This window comes from Pleuronectes platessa, chromosome 17 (assembly GCF_947347685.1).
Source record: "Pleuronectes platessa chromosome 17, fPlePla1.1, whole genome shotgun sequence".
NCBI lineage: Eukaryota > Metazoa > Chordata > Actinopteri > Pleuronectiformes > Pleuronectidae > Pleuronectes > Pleuronectes platessa.
In genome coordinates this window covers 6,954,585-6,979,656 of record NC_070642.1, presented here as the reverse complement: position 1 = coordinate 6,979,656, position 25,072 = coordinate 6,954,585, and the positions used below count along the sequence as shown (strand labels likewise).

The 25,072-nt window shown below is 41.9% G+C and overlaps 1 protein-coding gene across 1 annotated transcript; it reads left to right on the top strand.

Annotated features, from left to right (window-relative positions):
• Positions 1–1,182: 1,182 nt before the first annotated feature.
• Positions 1,183–24,739, top strand: kif26bb (kinesin family member 26Bb). The gene is given in 16 exon segments (XM_053445862.1): positions 1,183–1,224; positions 1,418–1,765; positions 4,065–4,541; positions 7,425–7,546; positions 7,665–7,836; positions 12,282–12,491; positions 12,898–12,991; positions 14,634–14,905; positions 15,741–15,918; positions 16,105–16,243; positions 16,426–16,585; positions 16,752–19,839; positions 21,134–21,303; positions 23,470–23,620; positions 24,538–24,648; positions 24,651–24,739. Coding segments are annotated over 16 exon segments (5,823 nt in total).
• Positions 24,740–25,072: the final 333 nt, after the last annotated feature.

Below are 25,072 nucleotides of genomic sequence, written 5' to 3'. Positions count from 1 at the left end.
TTCCAAAACAATGTCTGTAATTGAAAGGCACGAATAGTTCTCGACCTTTCCTTTTTGAAAACACGCATAAGAAGATTTCAACCGTTTCCCTTTAAAATAATTCAATTAAATCTACTTTACTCATGACAGTGTGCACTTCCTTATTTAGCTTGTGAAAACATGTGTGAGATCTGGAGAAATGAAAGCTTCTGAATTTTTAGAGTTTGAATTAAGTTTTAAGACCATGGATCCGTCTTGATCTTTCTGTTTCAATATTTCTCCTGGGTTCCCCCAATGTAATAGGGGTGCAATACCAAAACGCTGCAGTGGCCCTTTTATCTGTTTTTGAACTCACACTCTGCTTAATTTTAAAGTTATATATCGGATATTTCCATATTTTGCATACTTTATTGAAAAAAATATATCTTGATATAACTTTCTGTCCACAATTTCCCCTTTTTATCAAACAACCACCATTGCCAATGTGGCCTCTGGTGTAACAATAGCAATAGTTTCATAGGTCACATTATATGAGCTGTATATCGTCACCATGATGAAACATTTCACATGAAAACTGTCCACAACTCTATCTATCTATCTATCTACCTACCTACCTATCTATCTAACTATCTATCTATCTACCTACCCACCCATCAATCTATCGAATTTCTTTATTCTTATTTTTTTTATATATATTAATATATCACTGGTCTTTTCTACTAATTATGTTACTACTCGTTTTCTCTTTATTAACAATCTTATAACTCGTCTAGTTTTATACACTTATTAATAATCGTATGCTTCTCTAGTTTAATATATTCAAATCTTTATCATGAAATGAAAGACAATAATGAGTGAAAGTCGGTCATCCTACCATGGAGCTCCCTCCTCCCTACGGTTTGTCTGAGGACTTGCTCCTTACCGCCTCCCTGAGGAGGTCATAATAAAAAGACAAGTCTGTCCATGAAGTGTCCTCCAGTGCGCTCACTCCTCCGTCTATCTCTCTCGCTCCACTGTTCCACTGTCACTGCTCCACCTCTCGGAGACACAGCCTCCTCCCGCCTCTCGCTTTGACTTGTTTTTGCATTTTAGCCCAACATGGCTGAAGTTTTTTCCCTTTACATCCACGGAGCGCTGGGGATATTAGATAAAAGCGCACCCTGCCTTTGTTCGGGACATCTTTTTAAATATTAACAAGTTGTCATGTCATATCTGACTGGACGAGGAGAGCGCGGAGAACACTGGGTGAGTCTGATTTAATCCTTATAATCACTCTGTTTTCACATTTATAAAAGCCCGCGTGGTCTATGAAGACTTTTATATAAGAATAACATTGTTGCACTGCTTAAAAACATTTGGGTGTGGTTACAGTTGGCGACTGATAATTACGCACGGCCGAAGCCCACACACATCCCCCTAAACGAGATGTATTTCTCAGAGCTCAGAGGTCCAGCATCGCTGTGACACACTCGGCTTCCCTGCCAGTGTTCGAGGCAGAGACCGTCCCGCTCCGGAGGGCGCCGGGGGCTGCGGGAGCGACCCGCACCGGAGTATGTGCCAGAGAGCGGACGCCGTCCCCTCCTACAGGTCCCTCCCCGGGTCGGTGGGGGACCGCATCAGGAGCACGATGTGGTTCGGTGCCGGGACCATGTGCAGAGGCTCCGTGTCCGCTGGACCCGGTAGGTCCGACGGGAAAGTTGGGTGTTGTGAGAAGTGCTCCGCGACCCTGGTTTCTCTGAAGAAACAAGCTCTGAGTCTGGCTGTTCACCATCAATTCTCCTGCAAGGTCAGTGATGGAGCCCGTCACCGGAGCAGAAATGCACCAGTCTGCTGTCTTTAAGCAGGACACTAATTGATATAGATTTTTTTAAATAGTCACAATGTTGTTTAGACAAACTATAATTAAAGTGAACCCATCTCTGGAGTCCTCAGCAGGTGGAGGTACAGCGTCATGTTTGAACAAATAATAATAATGCAACAAAAATAAACACTTTCATGAGCCTGTATAACCCCCCGTCACATTAAAGCCCTGCCAGACTGGTTGTTTAAATGAAAATAATAGGAAGGATGTCAATAACACCAGTGAATAATAACAATAATAATAATGTGAATAATAATAATAACAATAATGTGAATAATAATAATAATAATAATAATAATAATAATAATAATACTTTCAGGTGAGTAGTGTCAGATCTGGATCCTGCAGCTCTGGAATCAAAGATGCCTGCACAATGCAAAAATGTGAATGTGAAATGTCAATATTTGCTATATTCTGCTGTGATAGTAAGCTAGAAAACGTGAATAGCAGTACAACCTAGGCTGTCAAAATTTGTAATGTTTTGTCATTATTATTGTTATTTGTGTAAAATTCAGACTTTTTACAGATATAAGATTAAAATGGAAATTAGTCATCAAACATGTCATTTTTTTCAAAACTGCAACTAAACATTTCTTACAATATGTTTAAGTTACATTAATGTACATTGTGGGAACATCATTCTTTATCGTGCTGCCTGTGAGAGGAATGCATGCCCCCACACTCCTGCATCCATCTGTACATTTGTCACCACCAACATCCATCAAACACACTCCAATCGACAAAGTAAACCATTGCCATTTCTGCGTGAGCGGTTTCAAATGGGCATGAATATTTCATCTCAACATGCCTGTGTCATCTCTACCGAGGGGAGCCTATTTATTTCTGTCCTCCTGAGTGGGACGGGGCCCGGTACAGTTAGCGTTGTGTTTTTAAGAGAGAAAGTGACCACAGTCAGAGCAGCAGTGAGCGAGATGGCGTCCTGTGGCCACAGCCATGGTCAGAAGAAATGTGATAAGCCAGTCAGCTCCTCGCAGGTTTATTGATCCAAGTATGGTTTCTAAAAAGCATTGTGGCTCTGTAATGTCTTCTATTAGAAGGGCTTGCAGCCAAGATGGAAAGTCCAGTCTCCTATGCATATTTCCTTTTTAATATATTGGTCCTCAATTCTCTTTATTAAATACACAAACCTGAAACTAAAGGTTGCAAGTGGTAGATTTTGAAAAAACAGCACTTGTGGCTCAATAATGCATGGAAGATGCAAATGTGGTCCCTGATGCTGCAGCACTTTCTTGTAAATTACTTTATTTTATATAATATTTGAGAGATCCTGCTGTACTGTATTCCTCTGGGGGAATATGGGTCATTGGTGATGCGCCGGCAGTATGGATGTGGGAGGCGGATGGGAGGGGCTGGGTGGGTAAGTGAGTGCATTGGATGTTGCCGTCAAGGGCAGACCAGGCAGGATGACACAAGAATGTCCGAGATGATGTTTTGTGGCTGGATGTTCAATTTTGTTGGATCTGAAAGTCTGGGTCCAGGCTGGGCGCTCAGATGCCAACAAATTTGATTTGAACAATTTTAAACCTCTTGAAATTGTATTATCTTCAATATTGATGTTATCCAGAGCATCTCACAGCTCAAGGACAACACTAAAGCTTCAGCACAGCAGGAGAAGTATAAGGTGCTAAATCTGCTCAATAAGACAGAAAGATGAGCACAGCAAGGGTTAATTATGTTTAGGTGTAAGAAGAGGTAGACAAGATGTTTCCGCCAATGTTTTGTTTTATTTCACCAAACTGCCTTGTAGCTGCAGGGAGCAATTTACTCCGATTTCACACACAAACATTAGCTGGGGGAAAAAAGCTTCTGTAACCGTTGCTGCATCAGGATATGTCGTTCTCCATGAATTTGTGCTTAACAGCTGATTCCTGATTCATGACACGTTTCACTTGCTTTAATAGTGAAGGAGGTTCAATTTGTGCTTACTGCACTTATGAAAATGACAGGGGTGGTATCAACAGTACTGACACAATGATTACTTTGCTAAGTGCTAAGATTGCCAGCAGCGCCTTCCCATGACTCAATTTCCATATGGTCAAGCCAGATATCAAACGAAGCAGATTAGCTTTGTAAGCTCATATGCTGGATGCATGATCTTATTATGTCATGTGAAAATGGAGCTGAGGTCCAATAAAGTACAGTGTGAAATCTTTAACACCGAAGTCTGATTTACAGTGCATTGCCTTCTCTTCTAATTTTGCAGGACGCGAGTGACCTGTCAGCGTATCTTTATGACAGCCTTCGTGTACATAGTCGCTCCACCGCTGAGTCTCGGGACAGAGATAGGGAGCAGGGCCAGTGCTCAGCCTGTGGTACAAACCTGAACCAACTCAAACACGAGGCCATCCACCTGGCTCTGAGCAGGGGTCAGTCATTGGCTAAGCCTCCCTTTGAGCCCAGCCTCAGCACCGGCACGCTGCCGAGACAAAGTGAGACAAAGCACAGCGACAGGGCTCCGAGGGAACCTGAGATGAATGCGCATCAACCATACGGTCGGACCCACAGTCCTCACACTCCGCAGAGTCCCAGGACGCCTCAGAGGACCCCTCAAACCCTCAGACGGAGGGGGCCCAAACCCCCCCACTCTGATATGGACCGCTGGGTAGAGGAGCAGCAGCATCTCGTCGCTTGTAAATCTGTGTCCAAAGCTGATGCTGTCACCGTCCACTCTCCCCGTCAGGTACCCCTAAAAGCTTTCTCCTGCCACTAAATCACAAGCCCACGTGAGCATCCCCCTTTTAATGAGTTATATGGGTAAAGTACGTCCTTACGGATACATGTGTCAGCACGGCAATGATTTATAGAGCCTAATCAGAGCATACTTAGATCCCATGGCTGAGGACGTTGTTTAAAAGTACTTTTGCTAATGGAATGGAATTGGGTCGTGATTTAACCCTGTCATAAAAGCCGGCAAGTCAAAATGTACCAGTGATCAATAGGGGGACGGTAATATTTAACAGGATGGCTGGTGATATGCATTACTGTGATGGAAGCCCTTCCTCCCCTGTCCCCAATGAAAAGGCTTATAAAGGGAGAACTGTGGTATATGATGTTGTTGGTAGAGTTTTTTTTAAACTCCTGATTCCTATGAACTCAAATTTTCCTATGCTTCATTTATTAAAACCGTGACCTGGTTGGTTAGATATTCATCGCGTTCAGAACAAAGCATTTCCTATCCCAGACAATAGTTTCAGTCACAGCAGCATCTATAATTCGGTGTAGCAGCTTTGTCAAGCTTTGGATTTCTCTGTAAATGTAAAATGGTTCGTATTTATATAGCTCCTTCTAGTCTTGATGACCACTCAAAGCGCTTTACATTACAGTTTGCCATTCAACCATTCACATACACATTCATATAGTGCATCTATGGGCAGCCCTTTCTGTGCATTGTTAAAATGTTGTGCATGGAGCTGTCATAAGAATGATACTCCATACTAGCGTGGCTAGTTATTGTGGCTTTACCTACTGTGCTACTTACACTAACCCTACCCAATATTTGTTTCAACACCAAGGAGATTTGTTGAGTGTCATATTAGAAACAATGCTGCGGATGATGATGAGACCTCAATGCTGAAAGCTGTCCTGGGTTAGGCGAAGTCTTCCTCCATATTATATTATATATATGATATACGTTTACCAAACACAAATGTGATAAGGTTGGTCCACATCGTAATAATTTTTCTTATTATTACTTAAAAACCCCAGCCAATTCCCCAAAGCCCTCCATAGGCCACTAATCCCTTGCATCGGACACAACCTGTACGAGCATACCAGCAGCATTTTGGACCTATGCTGTAATGATTACATCCAAACTACGCGCCCTAACTTCCTCCTATGCTCCCGTCATATATATTTTGGCCACTAGAGGTCACTTAAATTAAAAACATAAGAATCATCACAACAAATTACTTTCACAAATTAAGTATTAACATTTTTTAACAGGGGGACAATTAAAATTGTTTGAAAATACTGAATTGAAAGCATAAGTACAACATCTGGCTTGCTCATAAAGTTGTGTAAGCTACATAGCATTATGTTAGCATGAAATAAGAGTCTAATCTTACTTACTTCCTCATCAAATTTAATCAAACTGATTATACAGTGAATTAAAAGAATATAGCTGCTCTTCTTTTTCTATGTCTTCCACATGACATTGGAAGTTGGAAACATTAAAACAGCGTCTTCAGCCAACTCATGGAGCTAGCATTAGCATAATGCTGATAAGATCTATGAAGGGTCACCAGCTTGGAATGTGAAGCCGGCTTCTGTCTGAATTCAACAATTCTGCTCTGTATTTAAAAAAAGTAGGCAACACGCATATAGTAAACCTTTAGCTTTGTTCTGTGCGAGAATGTAAATCTTGGCAGGCATAGCAGAAGTGGCCTAACTGGAGGGGGGGTACATGGTCCTTAGCTGACTCATTTGGACTGAAAAGGTTGTCTGAGCAACACCGTAATTAGCCTGTTTTTCTTAATCTGCTTGTCTAATCAAATTTAACAACAACAATACATCAATTACTTAGATAAAACCGCCCAGGGTTGTGCAAGAAATAAACGATCAAGGGCACATTCAGTACGAGAGCAGATCAATACAGGTTTATGCATTTACGGTGAAATAGTAGGAGAGTAGTGAAAGTGGAGAGGAGTAAGGAGAGAGGACACAAAAAAGGAGGGTGGAGGAAAAATGGATAAGAGAAAGGGAAATGAAGTGGTTATGTTGGCAGGCAGGAAAAAGGTGGATGATGGAGCAGAGGGCGGAAGAGGAGAAAAACAAGAGACCGTATGAGAGGGAATGCAGAGAGAAATCAGGATAGGGAGGAAGAGAAAGCTAGGATAAAAAAAAGCTTACAGCTCCTATAAATATTAACTTCATCTTTCCAATCCTCCTTCCGGTCTCCTTCTAAAAGACCAGTTCTACTGCGGCACAAATTGGCATTGCTGGATGTAATTATGAGAAAGAGAACCGAGCTGACATCATTATCATGCCCTGAAAATGGCTGAGGCATCGATGAGATGTAGAGTGGTGCAGAAGAGCAGCGTAATGCAAACATGTTGCTTCCCAGGCCTGGGGCGCGGAGCAGTGACTTCATGTTGAGCAGCAGCAGATGCATGCTGAATGTGTCACACCCACACACCCACACAGAGTATTATGAATGAGTGCAAAACACACTGTTGAGCTCCAACAGTATTGGAGTGACTTGGAACATAAAGCTTCTCGACTGAGGCTTTGTGTGTGTGTGTGTGTGTGTGTGTGTGTGTGTGTGTGTGTGTGTGTGTGTGTGTGTGTGTGTGTGTGTGTGTTTACTGTACTCTTAGTCACGTTTTAAACTCAGAGAGAAGTCACTGCTGCCATCAGAAACGATTCCTCACACTCTACTCTCCTTGCCTGTAATATGATTTAATGGTTTAACCCAGTGACGTTGTGAGCCTACATGCCCTACTTAGAAAGACGCATCCTGTATTTCTCCCAAGGGTAATTCCCATGATAATAGCCCCTTTTGTTGGGCATGCTGAAGTGCAATTACAATTTTGGGATTTTTATAATGAGCCTAATCCCCCGGCAGGCTGCAGATGATGCAACCCTGGGCTGTGGTGGAGCTGGGACCGTGCAGACGAGCTCGAAGATCCCTCACATCTCCAGGGTGGTGACCATTGCCAACACTGCTGCCATGTCCTTTTTGGCGAGGTAAATATATCTACTGTATATGTGAATTAACTTTAAAAAAATGAGCTATATCTGCAGCCAGTCTGCGCTGGTTTCATAACAAGCCTCAGTCCCTGCTGCCTCTCCTCCTCCCCTGCAGGGCGGCCGAAAAGCTCAACCTGACATTGAGGAAAAAAGGCCAGGCTTCTGATCCAGCTCCTGCACACTTCTCCACCTGCTTCAGGGAGATCATCCAGAAAAACCCACCACCCGTCCCTTCCTGCCTGCTCCAAGCTGCCACCAGAACCAAAGACTCACCCAATGTTGGCAAGGTAGAGCTGCAAATTCCTGTAGACTCACAATAGATGTAGATACGTTTGTAAGTCTATTTATATTATAGAAGTATATTTTAAATGAATGCAAGGGCAGCATTTCTACACAAGGGTTGATGTAGCCTAACCAATCAGGATCTTCCATTACTCCCCAAATTGAATGTTTCTGCATCAAACCCGACATCTTAATCTGAAGGTTGATATTTCATCCTTACACAGATTCTATTACAAATCCTGATAATTTATCATAGAGTTATGTTCAGAAACGCAACGTATGTATTCATCCTTTGCTTTAATTGCATCTGTGGGAGCCTTCAGCCATTAGCTGTGCTCACAAAGGTCAGCACCGCTTGGGTTTAAAGTTCAATATATTCAAACTCTTGACTCTGAGCACATCACTTACATCAGTGAAGGCAAGGAAAAAACGACACCCCCTCGATATAGGAAGATACGCAGACATTCTTTATATTAATAAAATTCTAACGCTAGAAAATATATACTGAATTTAATACAGTATCGTCCAACTAACACTCAACTTGAGCTCCTTATCCCACTAACGCTCACTAGCATCAGGCTTCTGTCTGCAATGGGAATGGATACAATCAGCATCCAAACTCGGGTCAAATGACTCTGCAGCAGACACAGGTTGTCATCGGCTCCGGCTCCGATCAGCAGGGATGGAAACCCATTTCCTTTCTCCCTGTCGTGGCAACACAGGGAAATGAGAGATCTTCTCAGTTCCCGGCACATTTGTGACGTTGGACATGTCTCAGCGAGGACAATAAATAGACAAACTCCCCTACTAGCAATTGAGAAATAGGTCAGTCGCCTTTTTTAAAGTGGCTTTGGGTTTAAAAAAACAAAACACATCTACCCACTGATTATGGTGTCGACGAAGTATTTGTTGAAGTGCTTGCTGGGACAAGTAGATGTATATAGAAGACAACTTCACTATCATGAAGTGTTACCTGGGCCTCTTTGCAGCTAATATTGCCACATGTAAACAATTAGAATCGGTCTTGATTGTCTGTGTGTCTTTGACAGAATACAACACAGCCTTACAAACACCACCACCTTGGAAGTGTTTTCACCACCCGTGTTGCGGAGTAAAGAGATCACAGTCAATTTGGACGAGATCCTATATCAGTCCTCCTTCACGATACACTGTAATGTGGTGCTAATGTCTCCATCTTGTTCTTCCCCTCTCCTCCTCTGGGATAAACTGAGGGGGGATCAATATGGCTGCCCACCCTCCCCTTGTCTCATCATAGATGGACTCTTGGGTTTAGTCTAGAGTTACAGATGAGGGCTCGGATAGACCCCGCTGTCGGCCACACCTGCCCGAGCACTCAGCTCTGTGTGCCTCTGCGTGCAACAATACGCATGTGTGCGAGAGCAGAGCAGATTTTTCTGTGCCTTTGAATGGGTCTCTTGAATAATTTAACCCTCATAAATAGAGTTTGACACATGTTCAATAGGGTTGCATAAGGAATCTGAATTATGAGGAAGAGAAAGGAGAAACAAAATCTGTTGCAGACACTGGAAACTTATCATGCGGCAGATGGAAATGACTGTCAGGTTTTTAAATTGACAGTGGTGGGTGATGTCATGATGTAGTGGGGTGCATGTTGTGGTGCACGGGGCCATTTGCCATCTTGCTGACCTGAATCCTTATTATGAATACTTTTATAATTGGTTTACATACTGTAATACAGCTCATTGTCTTTACTGAGGTAACCGTTGTCTTGTCTTCCTTCAGACTAAGACCTTCGTATGAGCCTTGTTAAATGTCAGAATCAAGGTCTAATTCAATTTAAGGCCTTAAAGCCTCCTTAAAGACCTGAAATTCTTGAGCTTCCTGCAGAGACCTGCATTAAGGAATTAATGTCATGACATGCGGAAAATATAAAGCAGGAGGTTTGCATCACCGTGCTGCTGTGAGTGCATGTGCAGCTTCTGCACTCACAGGATCATCTAATGCAGTCAAAAGAAAAAAATATTTTTTATAACCACACACTGATGAATTTTGTGTTTCTACAAAACTACCCACCAAAGTGTCTTTCTTTCATGTGAGTGGATGGAACATCGGCCAAACTAAAAAGTCAACATGCACGTAAAATACATTTTTCTTTAAGATGGTCTCTGTCATTTTAGGTAGTTCCGGTAAGCTTAGTTTTAATTAGTTTATTTGATTGGTAATAAGATGTTATAAAAAAAAAAACTCACAATTGTTCGAATACATGTTTCTGTGGGTCTTCGCAAATGCAACTCCATCCCCCCACCCCCGAGTACTACTACACAGACTCCTCATGGTCAAAATGACAGCGTGCGTATTCAGGATATTTTGGTTTTATTTCTGGATAGCGGAAGGAGGAAGAGATGTGTCGTCCATCTTTTAATACAATCTATTGCTCAAAACTAATCCTCTTTAAACATTTACCAGTTTAGCTGCTCTGCCAAGGCTTCTCATAAATAAAACAAATATCCCAGCCTCTCATACCTGAACAACAGGGGCACAAGGTTCCCTCTTTCACTAGATTTGATGTCAGGCTCGTGAGCAAAAGCTCCTTTACAAAGCAGTGTAACATTAGATGCTAAATAGACTCTAACTGTGAGCTTTAAATAAGAAATATGTCTGTATATAATATAGGTTTATGGGCTTTCTTTAGAAATCTGTGTCCTCAGCTGACAGGATGCAAAGACTGCGATGATTTTAATGTTTAAATCTTGCTGAATTTGACATGAAGATATTTTTGAACTCATTCTTTATTCATAAGTTGCATCCCACTGGTGTTTATTTTCAGGAGGTAAAGCTGCATTTGTGACGCTCACAATCTTTGCTGAACACATCCCGGTCTTCTTCAGAAATCACTTACGTACATGTTACTCTATAAAAGCAGAGCACCTACTCACTCCTCCTGCATTTAATGAATAAATGAATTTTCAGAGTAGTTTGAAATATTTCCTGTATGTATACAGTATGACTACAGGAGTGAGTGAAATAGTAGTGGTCATGCTTTCTTCAACAACCCTTGTAAGAGGCATTTAGTCAGTGTGTCTGAAATCACTCCCTAGTCTGAGAGTTTGCCATTTTTTCGTGCTGTCTGAATGTTTAGTGAGACTTTTAATTCACTATATAGTGGATTTATTGTATCTGACAATGCATGTAGTGTACAACTGATAGACAATAACTGAGCAATATATACCAGCATGCATTGCACTTGTGCTGAATGAAAGAAAATATCTGACAGACGAGAGGAGAGAGAATGCTGAATTATGTGAAAACCAAATTGCGTCATGTCTGTTTAAAAAGAAATGAGTAAAAATCCTCAGATGTAACTCAATGTAAGACAGTGGCAAATAGAAAAGCCTCGATTGGAAAGAGTTTCAGCAACAATTATATACGTGATTATCTAGCTCTTATAGTATAAATATAACTATGAAAAAACACACACATAGATATCAGTTCCCTATATGTACCTGATCCACACATCCACAAATTATTCACTGGGAAAACATGGAAAATATGAAAAATTGCCAGATTTTCAAGGAAGTAATAAACATTTCCTGGTTTTGCTCCCTGCTCTGGATCCTCACCTGACCCATTCCACATCCGTCCACACTTTTTTATCCTGCTTATAAACAAACAGACAGGGATGAAACATAATCTCCTGAATGGATACAAATATTTATTTATTAATATAGTTAATAATGTGAGAAAATACGGTCAGTATAATATGTACCGACCAACATTAATTGGCAAATTTTAATTGTGAGACAAAAATGATGTCCTTGTCGATGCAGAGAAAGTCGTGTCTAAAGGTAATTTCTATAGAGTGCAAGGAGGAGTGAATAAGTCAGTGAGTGATTTTGGAAACAACCAGTGTATCAGATGTAAGCTGCACTAGAATGCCAGATGTAAGATAGTAACAGTAGTACTAACCTAGTTAAAGTGGGAAGTGTCAAATAATTGAATAAATAACTCTACTGAGTGTAGAACCAATCACATTGTGATCTTTTGCATACATATTAGGTTGACTTCACATGAACTTGTCCTGAAACACAACCATAGCTCCTCATAAGGACTACACACAAACCACTTGTTTTATATTTGGTCATAAATCAGATTAGTAAACTAAAACACAATTTTGATCTGCTTATGGTGTTAAAAGGGATTAAAGTTATCTTAAGTCATTTACAGGGGACCACAGTTTTCACGGCAATCCTTCTGATAGTTGATGAGACATTTAAAAATGGACCAAAGTGGTGAACCTTTAAACAGACAAACCGATAGTACCATTACTTGAACCATGCCACTTGTCACAAAAATAAACAATGTATTTTTTAAGCAATCACCCAGCATAAAACATTTTCTGGAGCATTTATTATACAGTACATGTTAATCTCAATCATTCTTCTCTTTTCCATTTCCCTTTGGAATACAGGTCAAAGTCGTGCTGAGGGTGAGTCCCACAATGTCAGGGGGCCCAGGCCAACCACCTGTTCTCCAGATTGACCCATCCAGGAAAAGAGTCACCATAATTGAACCAGTCAGCAAAAGCCAATCCCACACGACACTGATACTGGGCAAGAACGGCAGAAATCATCTGAAGACATTCAACTTTGATGCTGCCTACCCTCAAGAGTCTGACCAGGTTTGCTTCTTCATCCGAATAACTGATTTCAAATGTTGTTGGTTGTGCTTGTTGGTTGTGCATCTTTTATGATGGATTGGTTTTACATTCATGGTGAAACACGAGTGTGGCACATTCTGTGTTTCCTCGAGAGTTAAACATGCATTTTTTCCCTCTACACACCAAGATTAGTGTGCTCTGTCTGATGACCTGAAACTGATCTGGCCTGGATAACCACCACAATTATGCAGTCCATCAATAATATTCAACCTTCTCAGGCTCCACTTACAGTATCTGAGCCCAGGGGAATCTGCAGAATCCGCATGCATCCCTCCCTCTGCTTCGGCTCTTTCATTTCATTGGATGCACTTTCCCAGTGTGGGGATGAATCATAAGAGGCCGTCTGTCCTTTGTTCTGTCTGACCAGGCTGAGGTGTGTGCAGGCGTCTTGGCTGACGTCATCCGCTGTGTGCTCAGCGGCAGCGATGGATGCGTTCTCGGTATGGGATGCGCCGATGTGGGTGAGTAATCGGTCACTGCGAGAGGCCACGGGTTCAAATCTGGAGATCGGAGTCTGATGCTTTTATCTAAGCTCCGGGGTCTAATGTGCCCCAACTCCTCCTCCACCCCAGTCCCACCCCTGCTATCATTCACCCTTCCATTATCACTTAAACTTCACATCTCCATTTTGTCCTCCTACCGATCTTCATACGCATCTCCAGTCTTCTCCTTTGATCCCTTTTGTCCTTTTTGCAGTCCTCTATTTCTCCAGAGGGGTAACCAATACTCGTGCCATTAACTCTTGCCTTCCTAGTCATTAATCTTTCACCTGTTACTTTGTAAATAAAAGCCTGTTCATTAATTATGCAATACATGAGCGTTTTTTTAAAAGCCCCCCATCGCCTGTTAGATGTTTCAGCAAACTGCAAAAAACATATACAGTAAGCATATTGTAGTGAAATGAAACATTTGTATTTTATTTTGCAGAAGCACTGAGCTCAGAGGGGACTGTAAACAAAATAGACTGCAATTCGTTGCTATTAGAGAGATGGAACCTTGCACTTAGCGTCAGGGAAGGGGTTTAATACATTTGCAACACGCAGATACAGACACACACACACCCACACAGACACACACACGCGCACACACACAGGCGTAAGGACAGGGTCTCCTTGGAGCTGCTTTTTCACATGACGCCACTCTCCGTAAATCTGATTGAATTAGTTGGCCGATACAGACTACATGTGGCCCACAGCCAGGGGATATCAATCTCCTCTACTGAATACTATTCTCTCTGAATAACAGCGGGCAGCTCCTTTAATTGGAGTAAGCCTTATCCTCATTCAATTAGAGTTTGGATAACACAAGAGCGGATATAACATTACTCAAAAGTAATGTGGGGCAAAAGTGCAGGAGGAGATATAACATGGCCCCAATCCATAAGAAAGTGTTTCTACATATGTTTTTGTCCTTGTATATCTACTCTGTCTTTGTTGGGTGTTTATATGTTGTATTTTGTGTGCTTCAGGGCATTTATGACAGTGTCTACTGTAAACATCCACGTTTCTCTGCAGTTTAACTAATGTTGTGATGATTCTGTTCTATGAAAATGTGTGTGTTTTATGTGCACATACTGGAAATTGGCAAAATCAGTATATGTCTTCTCCTACTGTGAATTGCTCAGTTCCTTATGCACTTCAGCCGTTGTCCTTGCTGACTCTTGGCCTGAGTCACACAGAGACACGTGCTGGCGTTATCAGACACTTTTTCTTTCCTGCCATTAATACATTTTATAAGGGGATATAATGCTTGGGTGGTACACACAACACCCCCTCAGGTTGCCCTCCCACAATGCATTATGACAGTCACAAGACAAAAACTGACTTTCCACCGATGACCAGGCCAATTTACATGCTATAACATATGGCCATAGTGGAGGTTCAGCTACTGCACCTCAAACCCCAGATAAACTGCAGATGTCACTGTGGTCTGCTTCCTGCTGCCTAAAATCTTTACATACATCTCTCAAACTTATAATCACATGTGTTTGCTTGTGGTTAAGTGCACATTTTATATGGTAGCATGTACATGTACAGTAAATGTACTATGTGTATGAACTGTATGTAACACGAATACATCTACTTGCACTGTTGTGTGCCTCAGGCTCCTGGTCCAGCACGGTGGGGAGCGATGGGAGCATCCAGAATCTCGGCCTCATTCCCTGTGCCATCTCCTGGCTGTACAGCTCCATCGAGCGGCGGCGAGAGAAGACATGGACGGATCAGACCGTATCCGTGTCTGCCATCGAACTCTGCTGCGGAGAGGAGGACACACTGAGAGATCTGTTGGGGGAGGTCGTTCCCCCAGTCGGCAATATCCAGGACAGCCCAAAAGCCCGTGTTAGAGTCCAAGAAGATCCTGTCTCCGGGATACAAGTAGGATGAGAAACGCTTTATAATAGAAAAAAGAGGCAGCTGATTCTACTATGTCTACTAACTCTATCGAGCCAAATTGGTGTTGTATATAATCATCTCTAAACGTTATATTGTTATTATTATTTGCATCATATTCTAAAGTCTAATCAGCCAATCGGACATATGCAACATCTGGAAAGCAGAAAGCCAAAGGCAATACTTTTTAAGTCACAATTTCATGTCAATGCTTTATTGGCAATGCGCCAAAGCCTCAATTTTAAACTTAGCCCCAGGAAGGCCTGTGTGTTATTTTACAATTACAGCCGTGAAGCAGGAAATGTGCCTGTATATTTTCAATGAATTGCCCTTACATTTTCAGTAGGTAGCAGTGAAATCATAGCTATGCTGTAATTACTGATTCCTGGGTTCCCTTTAAGTTATCTAAGGGTTTGTCTCTAGACATGTCATCATTAATGTCTCTTTTTAATTAAGAGTCTGTTTGTATAGTGCTCTACACCATATGTGAGAAGATAAGGCTGGTAATGAGTGAACCCTATTAGATTACACCTGATTACATTATGGTTGAGCAGCTCTCTCCTCCCTCGCACCGCTCTTTGATAACTGCAAGGCACCACCTCATTGGTATAGGTGTGGGCTCCTGTGTATTTCTTCAATGATCATGAAATCTACTGGACGACTGGAGGCATTATTCTCAATCCGTCTGCTATTGGGATATATTAAAATGAAACCTACATTTGTGAATTTAATAATCTGGCCTCCACATAGGCATCAAAACAAACTTTTAGAAAACAGTAGAATGGTAGAAAATTCTGAATTTCTTCTCCTTTCCTTCCAGCTACGTAACCACAATCGGGTGAAGGCCCCGACAGCTGAGCGTGCAGCTTCCCTCCTGGACGCGGCCATTGCAGCGCGTCGGCACAGTGACTTCATTACTTACCTGTCCCACACCTCCATCATGTTCTTCACTCTCCATGTCCAGCCCCCTCGGACAGAAAGCAGCACCATTGGCAAAGGTTGTAATAAAATATTAGATCATTACAGATTTTCCTTTTACCTTGAATTACTTTACGTAGTTAATCCTGAATTTGTAAACGTAATTCAGTTTGACGTGTATTATAATTCATATGCTCTTTATTTGCATATTTGGAAACATGCAAGAACATTTTGTGTTAACACTCTCCTCTGAACTCTGTCCTCAGGTTCACGGGGCTGCACGAAGTTGACCATGATAGATGTGTGTAGCGGTATGAGGGGTATGAGCAAAACTAAACCTCCTCATTTTGAACTGGGCCCTGTGGTCCTGTCTCTACTAAGTGGACATAAAACAACCCCCAGCAAGTAAGACATTTATTTACTATCTTGACCGTGAACATTTCCAAGTAGTACAATTATTGCCTATAAAACAATTTAATACTGGCTTAGTCTAAGGCATTTCAATGGCAAATACGACAGCAGGCAAATAAAATTAATTGATCCATCCTTTGAGTTAATGTGAGGACATTTGCGCTGTCTCTGAACAGGGGTAGTAAGCTGACTATGCTCCTCCGAGAGTCCTTGGGCCATATGAATTGCCACACCACTGTGATGGCTGAAGTTGCGGATTCGTTGGCACACCTTCAAGAAACCTTCTCTGTCATCCAGCTGGCTTCTCGCATTCGCAAGACACAGAAAAGGACAAAGGTATTGTAAATCTGCCGGTTTCCTTTTTTTCCAGAAAGGGATCATTTTATCGTTGCATTCAGAGACATGTTTATGCTTCCACCGTTCCCCGAAAAATGTATTCATCACTTATTTTCCGGGAAGTCCTTATCTAGATCTAACTCCATGTTTCATCTTTATTCAACAGCAATCCACCTCATGCTCTCCTTGCGGGAGGAGTTTAACTCGAGAAAAGAGAGCGCCTCAGTCCTTCTCCCTGCGGGCCTTCCACTCCACAGATGAGGTTGATGTTGACACCCATCCTTACCGTCTTCGTGGTGAACTAGATGAACATTCCAGCAGCGAGCAGTCCTGTGACACAGTCATCCAGATAGACTCCGATGGCTTCATCCACTCCAAAGCTGCCCCGAGACTGACACAACCTGAATTTGTACCTATCATACCTTCTCTGAATCCCAACAAAGCTCACTTGGATGACCCTGAGTTTACCGCTCTCCTGCAAGAGCTTCTGAGAATTCCTCAGCTGCGGAGAGAGAAGAAGGAGGAAACTGTACAAGGTAACATGGAACTGCTCAAAGCAGACATGAAGCCGCCAGAGAGAGATTGTCTTAAATGTGAAACATTTGCTGAGCTTCAGGAGCGTTTGGGCTGTATCGATGGAAGTGAGGTGCTATTGGAGGTGCTTAAGTCTGCTTCAAAAGGCCCTTCTGTTAATAACATCACAACCAAGTCACAACCCCAGAAAGAAGCAGGGAAGCAGATGGACTCAAAATCATCAGAAACACCCAAGCCATTGAATCAGGGGCTAGGCTGCAGTCAGAACTCTGATGGAGAACGACAAACAGATGCAGACAGTTTTCAGAGAGAGGATTCCGGCCTGTATGACTGTGAGGAGTGCAGTGGAACCAGTTCCAGCGAGGAGCTTTTGAATCAAACTCTTAGTCTGAGCATGACCTGTCGCTCTTCTCTTCCCAACACTGGAACGCTTAAGTCAGGTGATAAGTTTCCTGCTCAGCAAGGTATTGCTGTCACAAATCCCCTTAATCCTCAGCCTTCAGGAAAACAGGAGAGTCCTGAAAGTGCTGAATGGTTCAAACAAGTCAAAAGGACCTCACCAGTTGGCAAAAGCTCCCCCATATCTCCTTCCTCTTCCTCCTCCTGCTCCTCTTCACACTCCCTGGCTACCAGTGTTATACATGGGGATGTTTTACCTAATTGTCCCACAGGAGATGGTAGAGAAATGAAGGCCACCATCACAGTAACTGTTCAACAGCCACTGGACCTTAAGGGACAAGATGAACTGGTATTCTCAATGGTAGAGGAGGTGACCATCAGTGGAGCATTGAACAGAGGGAGGACAGGTGGAAATATTATTTATATTAGAGACGCTGCCGAGTCCCAGGCACGTGCTCAACGCTCTGCCGGCTCCCAACCAATCAGGATCATTAGCAATGTAAGTGAAGAACCTGTAACCACAGGTTCCTCCAGTACAACTGAAGGCTCTGTTGTGCAGCCTTTAGCCACAGAGGACAAGCCCCAGAATCAATTCAGAAGGGAAAAAGGGTTCTTGCCTTCATTTATTAATCCCATGTTGATGAGTACAGATTGTATTTTGGATGTTGGTAATGAAAAAGGAAATATCCATAATAATAACACAAGAGTCAAGTCAGGATCTGAGCTTAAAATAAATAATGTAAAATCTCCAGGACAGGAGACTCTTGAGAAGAGAAGAGGCGCTTTTGCCTCTGAAACACAGGTCGAACAATCTTACAAGGTTTGTGACTCACCTTGTAGCAAACCTTTTTCAGTGCCAATGGTGATGGAAGATTCAGCTTTCTGCAATGAGACTGCTGACAACAAAATGAATGGAAAGAGACCAAGAAACACAGACAGGAGACACCCTAGAGACAGGGAACATGTTTATTCCACTAAGTCTAAAGGGTGCTCAGAGGGGGGAGAAATCATCTCCAAACATGTTGGAAATGCACCCAAGAGAATTGGTGTTTCACCTGGTTGCCAGGAAACTGCCCATGCTTCCTGTAAAACAGATAGTTTGCCTAGAGGCTGGCAAGACGCCATCCACAAGGACTGCCACATGGCCGACCACCACAGAGACCCAAGGGGGGTGACATCATCCACCCCATGTAGCCCAGGGGTAACTCTGGAGAGGAGGCAGGGCAGACAGAACTCCTCAGTGAACCACAGCCTCCAATGCTCCTCTCCTTGGAAATATGGAGCAGAGTATAAACAGGAAGCAGGTAACACCTCCAGAAAGGGTGTTGAATCTTTGCTTGAGAACTCAAGTCTAAAAATGAAACATGAAGAAATAAGTGGGGGGTTGCAGTCACCCATTGAGAACAGCGGCAGGCTTTTCAGTGCCAAATTGGAGCAGCTGGCTGGCAGGACAAATTCTCTTGGGAGAGTCCCAAGAGACTTTCCAACACTGAACAGAGGCAGCAGTAACACCTCTATGAGCTCCAAGGGGAGCTCCAAGGGAAGCATTGAATGGGCTTGTAAGGGAGGTAAAAAAGACAATAATGAGGGACATTGTACTTTACCAAGGGCTAGCAGGAGTCCCAGAAAGACTCATCGGTCTGACGCGAGTCATCACTTATATTCTGAAAACCCAGCTCCTCAATCTGTCAAGCATTCTCATCACAAGCTCTCTGCTGTTGGGAAACTTAAGATAGCTTCCCCCAAAGTCCGTCGACTGTCTGCCTCCAGCATCAAGAACCTCAGTCTTTCTCACAAAGGCATACGTCAGTCTACCAGTCGCAGTGCCAGTCTTTCCCCGGACAGTAAAACTGTTAGCTTTGAGCGGACATCCTCCTTTCACTCTTCTTCCCCTCCACAGTCTTATCAATCCATCAGTCGGACTCCAAGCCAGAGTTCCACATGCTCATCCACAAAATCCGTCATCCAGGGATTTGTCAGCGGTCGGCTCTCAGACCTACCTTTAGGAGGAGTGGACGAAATGACCAGTTTTCCCTCACCATACAATCAGATGACTGCTCCCCGCACGCCTGATCACCTGAGTGGGCATGCGAGTGATACCACGAGTGTGTTGAGTGGTGATTTGCCGCCAGCAATGGGGAAGACATCCCTGTATTTCTCTCACAGGAACAGTTTGGTGAGCAGTGGCTATGACAGCATGTTGAGGGACAGTGAAACCACGGGTAGCAGCACCTCAAACAGAGACTCCGTCAGCGACAGGAGCAGCTCTCAAGTTAGCGTGGCTCGCAGCTCCAGATCGTCTCGGAGGAAAGGCACTACAGGTAAAACATCTGGAATAACTGGCCTTTTATGAAATGTGATCATCAATTGTCTCTTCTTGAAAGATCATTGTGTTGATGGTGTTTTGGGCATAACCTTGTTAGTTTTTAATCAAAGTACATAGCATCTCAGCACAAAGCACCTTGGCACATTCATGATAGGTAGAGGGAAGCTACATTTTTGACACAAAGATTCAGCTAATTGCGATTGCAAAATCACTGCTGCATCATATTTCATTTGAAAGGTTCTGATGGTATATTCTGATACAAATATCACTGGTCCAAAGATAAACAATAAAAGATGAACACATTCTATACTGTTTCAACTGATACATTTTGGATTAATCTTCCAAAAAATGTTTTTAATTTGATCATAAGACTACTGATCATATATTCTGGTTTCTACTCTGACAACATAACATTTGAATGTAACATTAACTGGAGATGACTCACATGTACTCAGGCATGGTGTAGGAGGCCACATAATTAATACATGAAGCCAGAGACGGCACTTACTGATGGAAGCATATCTGCAGAAAATTGTGTTTGGCTGATACAGTGAATTACAAACAGGGATGTTTGCATTTTATCATGACATGATAATGGAATCATACAGAAAGAGAACGTTTTAATAGTATTTTTGTTAGAAACATGGTTTCTGACAATGGGGCAAACAAAGCTTTTGTTAATTCAGAATATGAATAAGAAGTTAATTAAGTAAATTAATTCTTTCTCACATTAGAATTAAAAGATCACCTGAACTTCCGGAACTGCAAATGCAGTAATTCAGAAACACTCATCATAAAATTATGTGTCCTGTCTTGTCTGAATTATTCTGGCACTGGCGAGCTGCATTTGCCCTGGGGCAAACTGAAGTGCGCATGGTCTGGGTGCTGAAGGGAACTCAGGGACACACGCCTTAATTTATCATTTAGATTTATTCATAGTGTGTCACATGATGCTTTTAGTATAGACCGGTTTTTGACATAATTAATGTAGCAGCTCAAGAATACTCTTGTTCCAGCTTCATTCACTTTGTAGATAGATAAGCCCCACAAGCAGGGTTTTTAATATGTAAAATGGAGACCGTAGAACAAAACCGCATAACCTTTCGTCCATGTTGCTGAATTTAACTTAACGCCAATTCAACTAATACAATCCTTAAAATTAGGTTTTATTCCAACAATAAGAATAGTTTTTCTGTGTATGTCTGCTATACTATGTATAGGAGAATGTTTCACAGAGGGTAGAAGAGAAAACATTATTTAACTGATATATCTGCCTCACCATACTGTAGGAACTCACCAGCGTCGTCCTGCCCAAGATACAGCCTCATCCCTGAGACGCTCGGCCAGTGGTCTGCGCTCTCGCTGGGTGGATCTAGGAATCCCAGAGGCCTATGAGATCAAGGTCTATGAGATCGACAATGTGCAGAGGATGCAGAAAAGAGCAGGTGCTGGCAAACAGGTGCTGGGTTTATTTAGAATTTTCTTTGGAGGTTAAAGGGCATTTCGTAATATATGACCTTTATCAACCTCTGCCAGCGACCCATGGAAAGATCTGGTCAACCGAATCTCTGCCAAACTTTTTCTAGGGTCTCTAAAGCCCCATTCATCTTATCAGTTTCAGGTATGAATAGCAGCATAACCCATTTTGCCACAAAGAAAAAGAACTGGTTAAAAAAAAGAAAAAAGAAGAAGATATCGTGTTACATTATTTTTGTTGCTCCTTACGAAAAAAATGATGCAGAAAGCATTCAGGTAGATTACATATGCGTTTATGAGGTTTCACTACTTCTTTCAGTGTGTTTGATACATTAAGTCAAACGTTTATATTTTTCTGCTGCTCCGGTTTTTTTTTAGGTTGTAGCAGGTAATGGACATAAATTGGTCTGAATAATTAAATTAAAACTGAAGGGGGTAAAGGGATAGTTTATTTTAAACTATCCCTTGATTTAGTAAGTACTTAAGTACCAAATCCAATTGTATACAATTTTCAAAGGGATTCAGGTGGAATAGCAGATTTGACATATTCCTATCAAACCACAAGGTCACTTTATAACACAGCTGCTGCCATATTGAAAAATCTTAAAAGCATCTAGACACTATATTGTTGCATCAGTAGTGGATTCGACTGAGTAGATTTGGGGGCAGTAGCTGCAGACATCACGAGGGTGCCCCTCTGCTTGCTTGGAAAAATAATTAAATGATTTCACTTCGTCACAGTGTCCTCGAGAAAAGCATAACTACCAGTGGCCTCAAAGAAAGACTGTGGTCATACTGGGTAGCTGCCATACGGCTACTGTAATAAGGCACCAAACAGCATCCTCAGGGAATTCACCCAGTGGGTAACTGAGGGTTAAATAGGTTAAAGATTCCACCCTGCATGCTGAGTTGAATCGTGCTCGAAAAAAAACAAGACCGGGTGTGTGTGGTGACGTAATGTCCCCATGACGAGAGGTCTGGCCTCAAGAGACTACTCCCTGCCTCCATCCGTCTGAGACATGGCAACTTTGATACAATTTTAATGACCACATGGGAGAAACTGGGTCAATGCTCCAGCTATGAACAAAGAACACTGGAGGTAAAACCAGTCCAACTCACTGTAGGTTAAATACATTATTTTAATAAATAGTACATATTACGTGAATACTGAAATCACAACATCTGAACATATAACCTATATTTTATTATATTAATAGGGGGGTTATTTTGTTGTTATAGCACTGCACTTTATACTTAATATTTAAGTTTTCCATTAAAAATTTGAAATTATTGGAAAGGTCTCTCCTGTGCAATAATGTTAGTAGGATCAGAAGTCATTTTATCCAGTGCCCTACAGAAATGCCTTGAGTTACTCCCCAGATATGTCATCTGTGGCCTGACATGATGTTTACATGGTGGTGGTGGTGAGTGTGGAGAGATATAACAAAGCCACACCCCCCTTGAGGGGTTATTGTTGTTGATCCAACCTCTAAAGGGCATTTGTGTTGGTGTGTGTTGATGTGGAACAGAGGTTTTCAAACTGTGAGGCACAAAGGGAAAGTAGTTGAGGGTAAAGGAGGTGAGCCGGTGTGAGTCTGTGATCTCAAAACACTATCAACTGGTTATTGTAGTTTGATGGTTTGGTTTGCCAATTTTTTTCTCAGAGTCTGAAGTCAGTCAAATCTGGACACAAAGCTCTGATCCACATATTGTTAAGATTCAGCTTCACTTAATTTTCCAAAGCAATAATTTCATTTCATGAATATGGTCAGAACAAGTCAAATCTTCAGAAGCTCACATCCTGCTTAAGAATCATGACTTGTTTACTTCTTCAGCAATCCAGTGACGGGTAATATTCTCCAAACTATTTAAATATTTCAAAATACTACATTTAAAAAATCCAGTCTCGCTCTTCAGAGAAAAGTTCAGACTGTATGCGTTTGCATTTGTCAGTCTGGGTAATATCTGTGTATTGGAGCTGAGGTTTTTTTAGATTAAACAAATGTCAAATCTGGCTGGTCTGAGGTCATGGATACATAACAACGTGTCCAGTATCCAAGTATCCAGTTTATTTGTATGTTCAATAACTATATTGTGCTCTGTGAACAAAAGGAAAAGACATGAAATGTGTGTACGTATGTGTTTTCAGGTCCCGGCTCGCTCCAGCGCCAAGCCCAAGTTTTTGGAGCACCGTTAGCAGAGGAGGTCAGAGGTCCGAGCCAAATACAACAACCTGAGGGGAGAGCTGGAGCCGTTCAAACACCACCTCATGCCGGAGCCTACAAAATGGAACGGAGATTGTCAGTGAAATTATTTTATTTTTGAAAAATAAATACACAGAATAATATTTTTCTCCGGAAAATCACAGGAGTTCAGTTCAGTTGTTGTAACATATTTATGTACATCTGTCTATGTTGTACATGCTCAACTCCTGAAATTAAAAATATGTCCACAGATATGTGAAATATGTGATAAATGTTCACAGATTTTACTGAATGCAAAGTAGAGACAGTTGCAGGTGATTGGCATAAATAGATTGTAAAAAATGACAACCTCTCAATTAAGACTTAGAAACTTGTATTATTATCGAGGATTTTGCAATAAATAGATAAAATAGAAAAAATTTGACATTATCTTATAGAGCCTAGAGAAACATGTTCCATAATATTTTGTCAGAACAAAAGATATTGACTCAACCAGTATGTATGAAAGACAAAAGAAACAGAGAGAGAGGGAGGAGAAGCTGGAACCAAAAACTGTATGGCATTTTTGTATTTGTTATTTTGAAAAATGACTGAAACAGTGATAATAATATCAGTGAATTGGCAAATAATGAGCTTGTGTTATCACAGCATTTCCACAGGGGGCAGCATACTGCCTCTACTGATTCTATATCCTATCATTTGCATTAAATACGTTTCATTGTACGAGAGTCTGGAAACATCAATAATTTGGGTAGTTTCATACCAAAACAGCATATATGTGTGGGTTTTGATAAATATCAGCATCCTGTGCAGTGTTTGTTAAAGCTATTGATATCAAAGAATAATCACACAGCACTCTACGGAGTAACTGGCTATACTTTGATCTGAAAATATATATATAGTTCCCCTTAACCTTTCCTATAATGTTGTCTATATACAATAACACAGTAATACATTTGTTATATGCGTTATGTTACAAACGGCTTCAGTGTTGCCTCCCTGTCCTGTTTCAGTTGACCTGTGGCAGACGCTCGAGGTGGACTCCCTGGATCACCTGGAGGACCTCAAGGTGGGGACGGCTCGGCTGGAGAACAGAGTCCATCGCTGAAAGGCCAACGTCGTGATGTCACCTGCCTCGATGCCGCCGCCAAGAGACGGCATAAGAGACGACGAAAAAGCTCCAGAGCAGAGGACCTTCAAGGGAATCTGAGTTGAATAGCGAGAACAGAGACACATTTGATGAGGCATCTCTTTTCCTCAGACTCTTACGTATCATCAGTTGATTTCTATTCATTTATTTATTATCATATAACACTAAAATCGTTGTCCCACTGACTGTCTTGTCTTAACACACACTTTAGGTTCTTACCAACTCCGTTATCTTTGGTAGCTTACTGTAAATTACCTGGAGAAAGAGAGTGGAGTCTGGTGCAATTTGTAACCATTCACTTTCAGACATTCATGCACATTAGACGACCAAAAGATTCATTCCTTTCACCTCAAAGCGTCAGTTTAACTCAGTGCAGCATCTAATGCTACAAGATATTA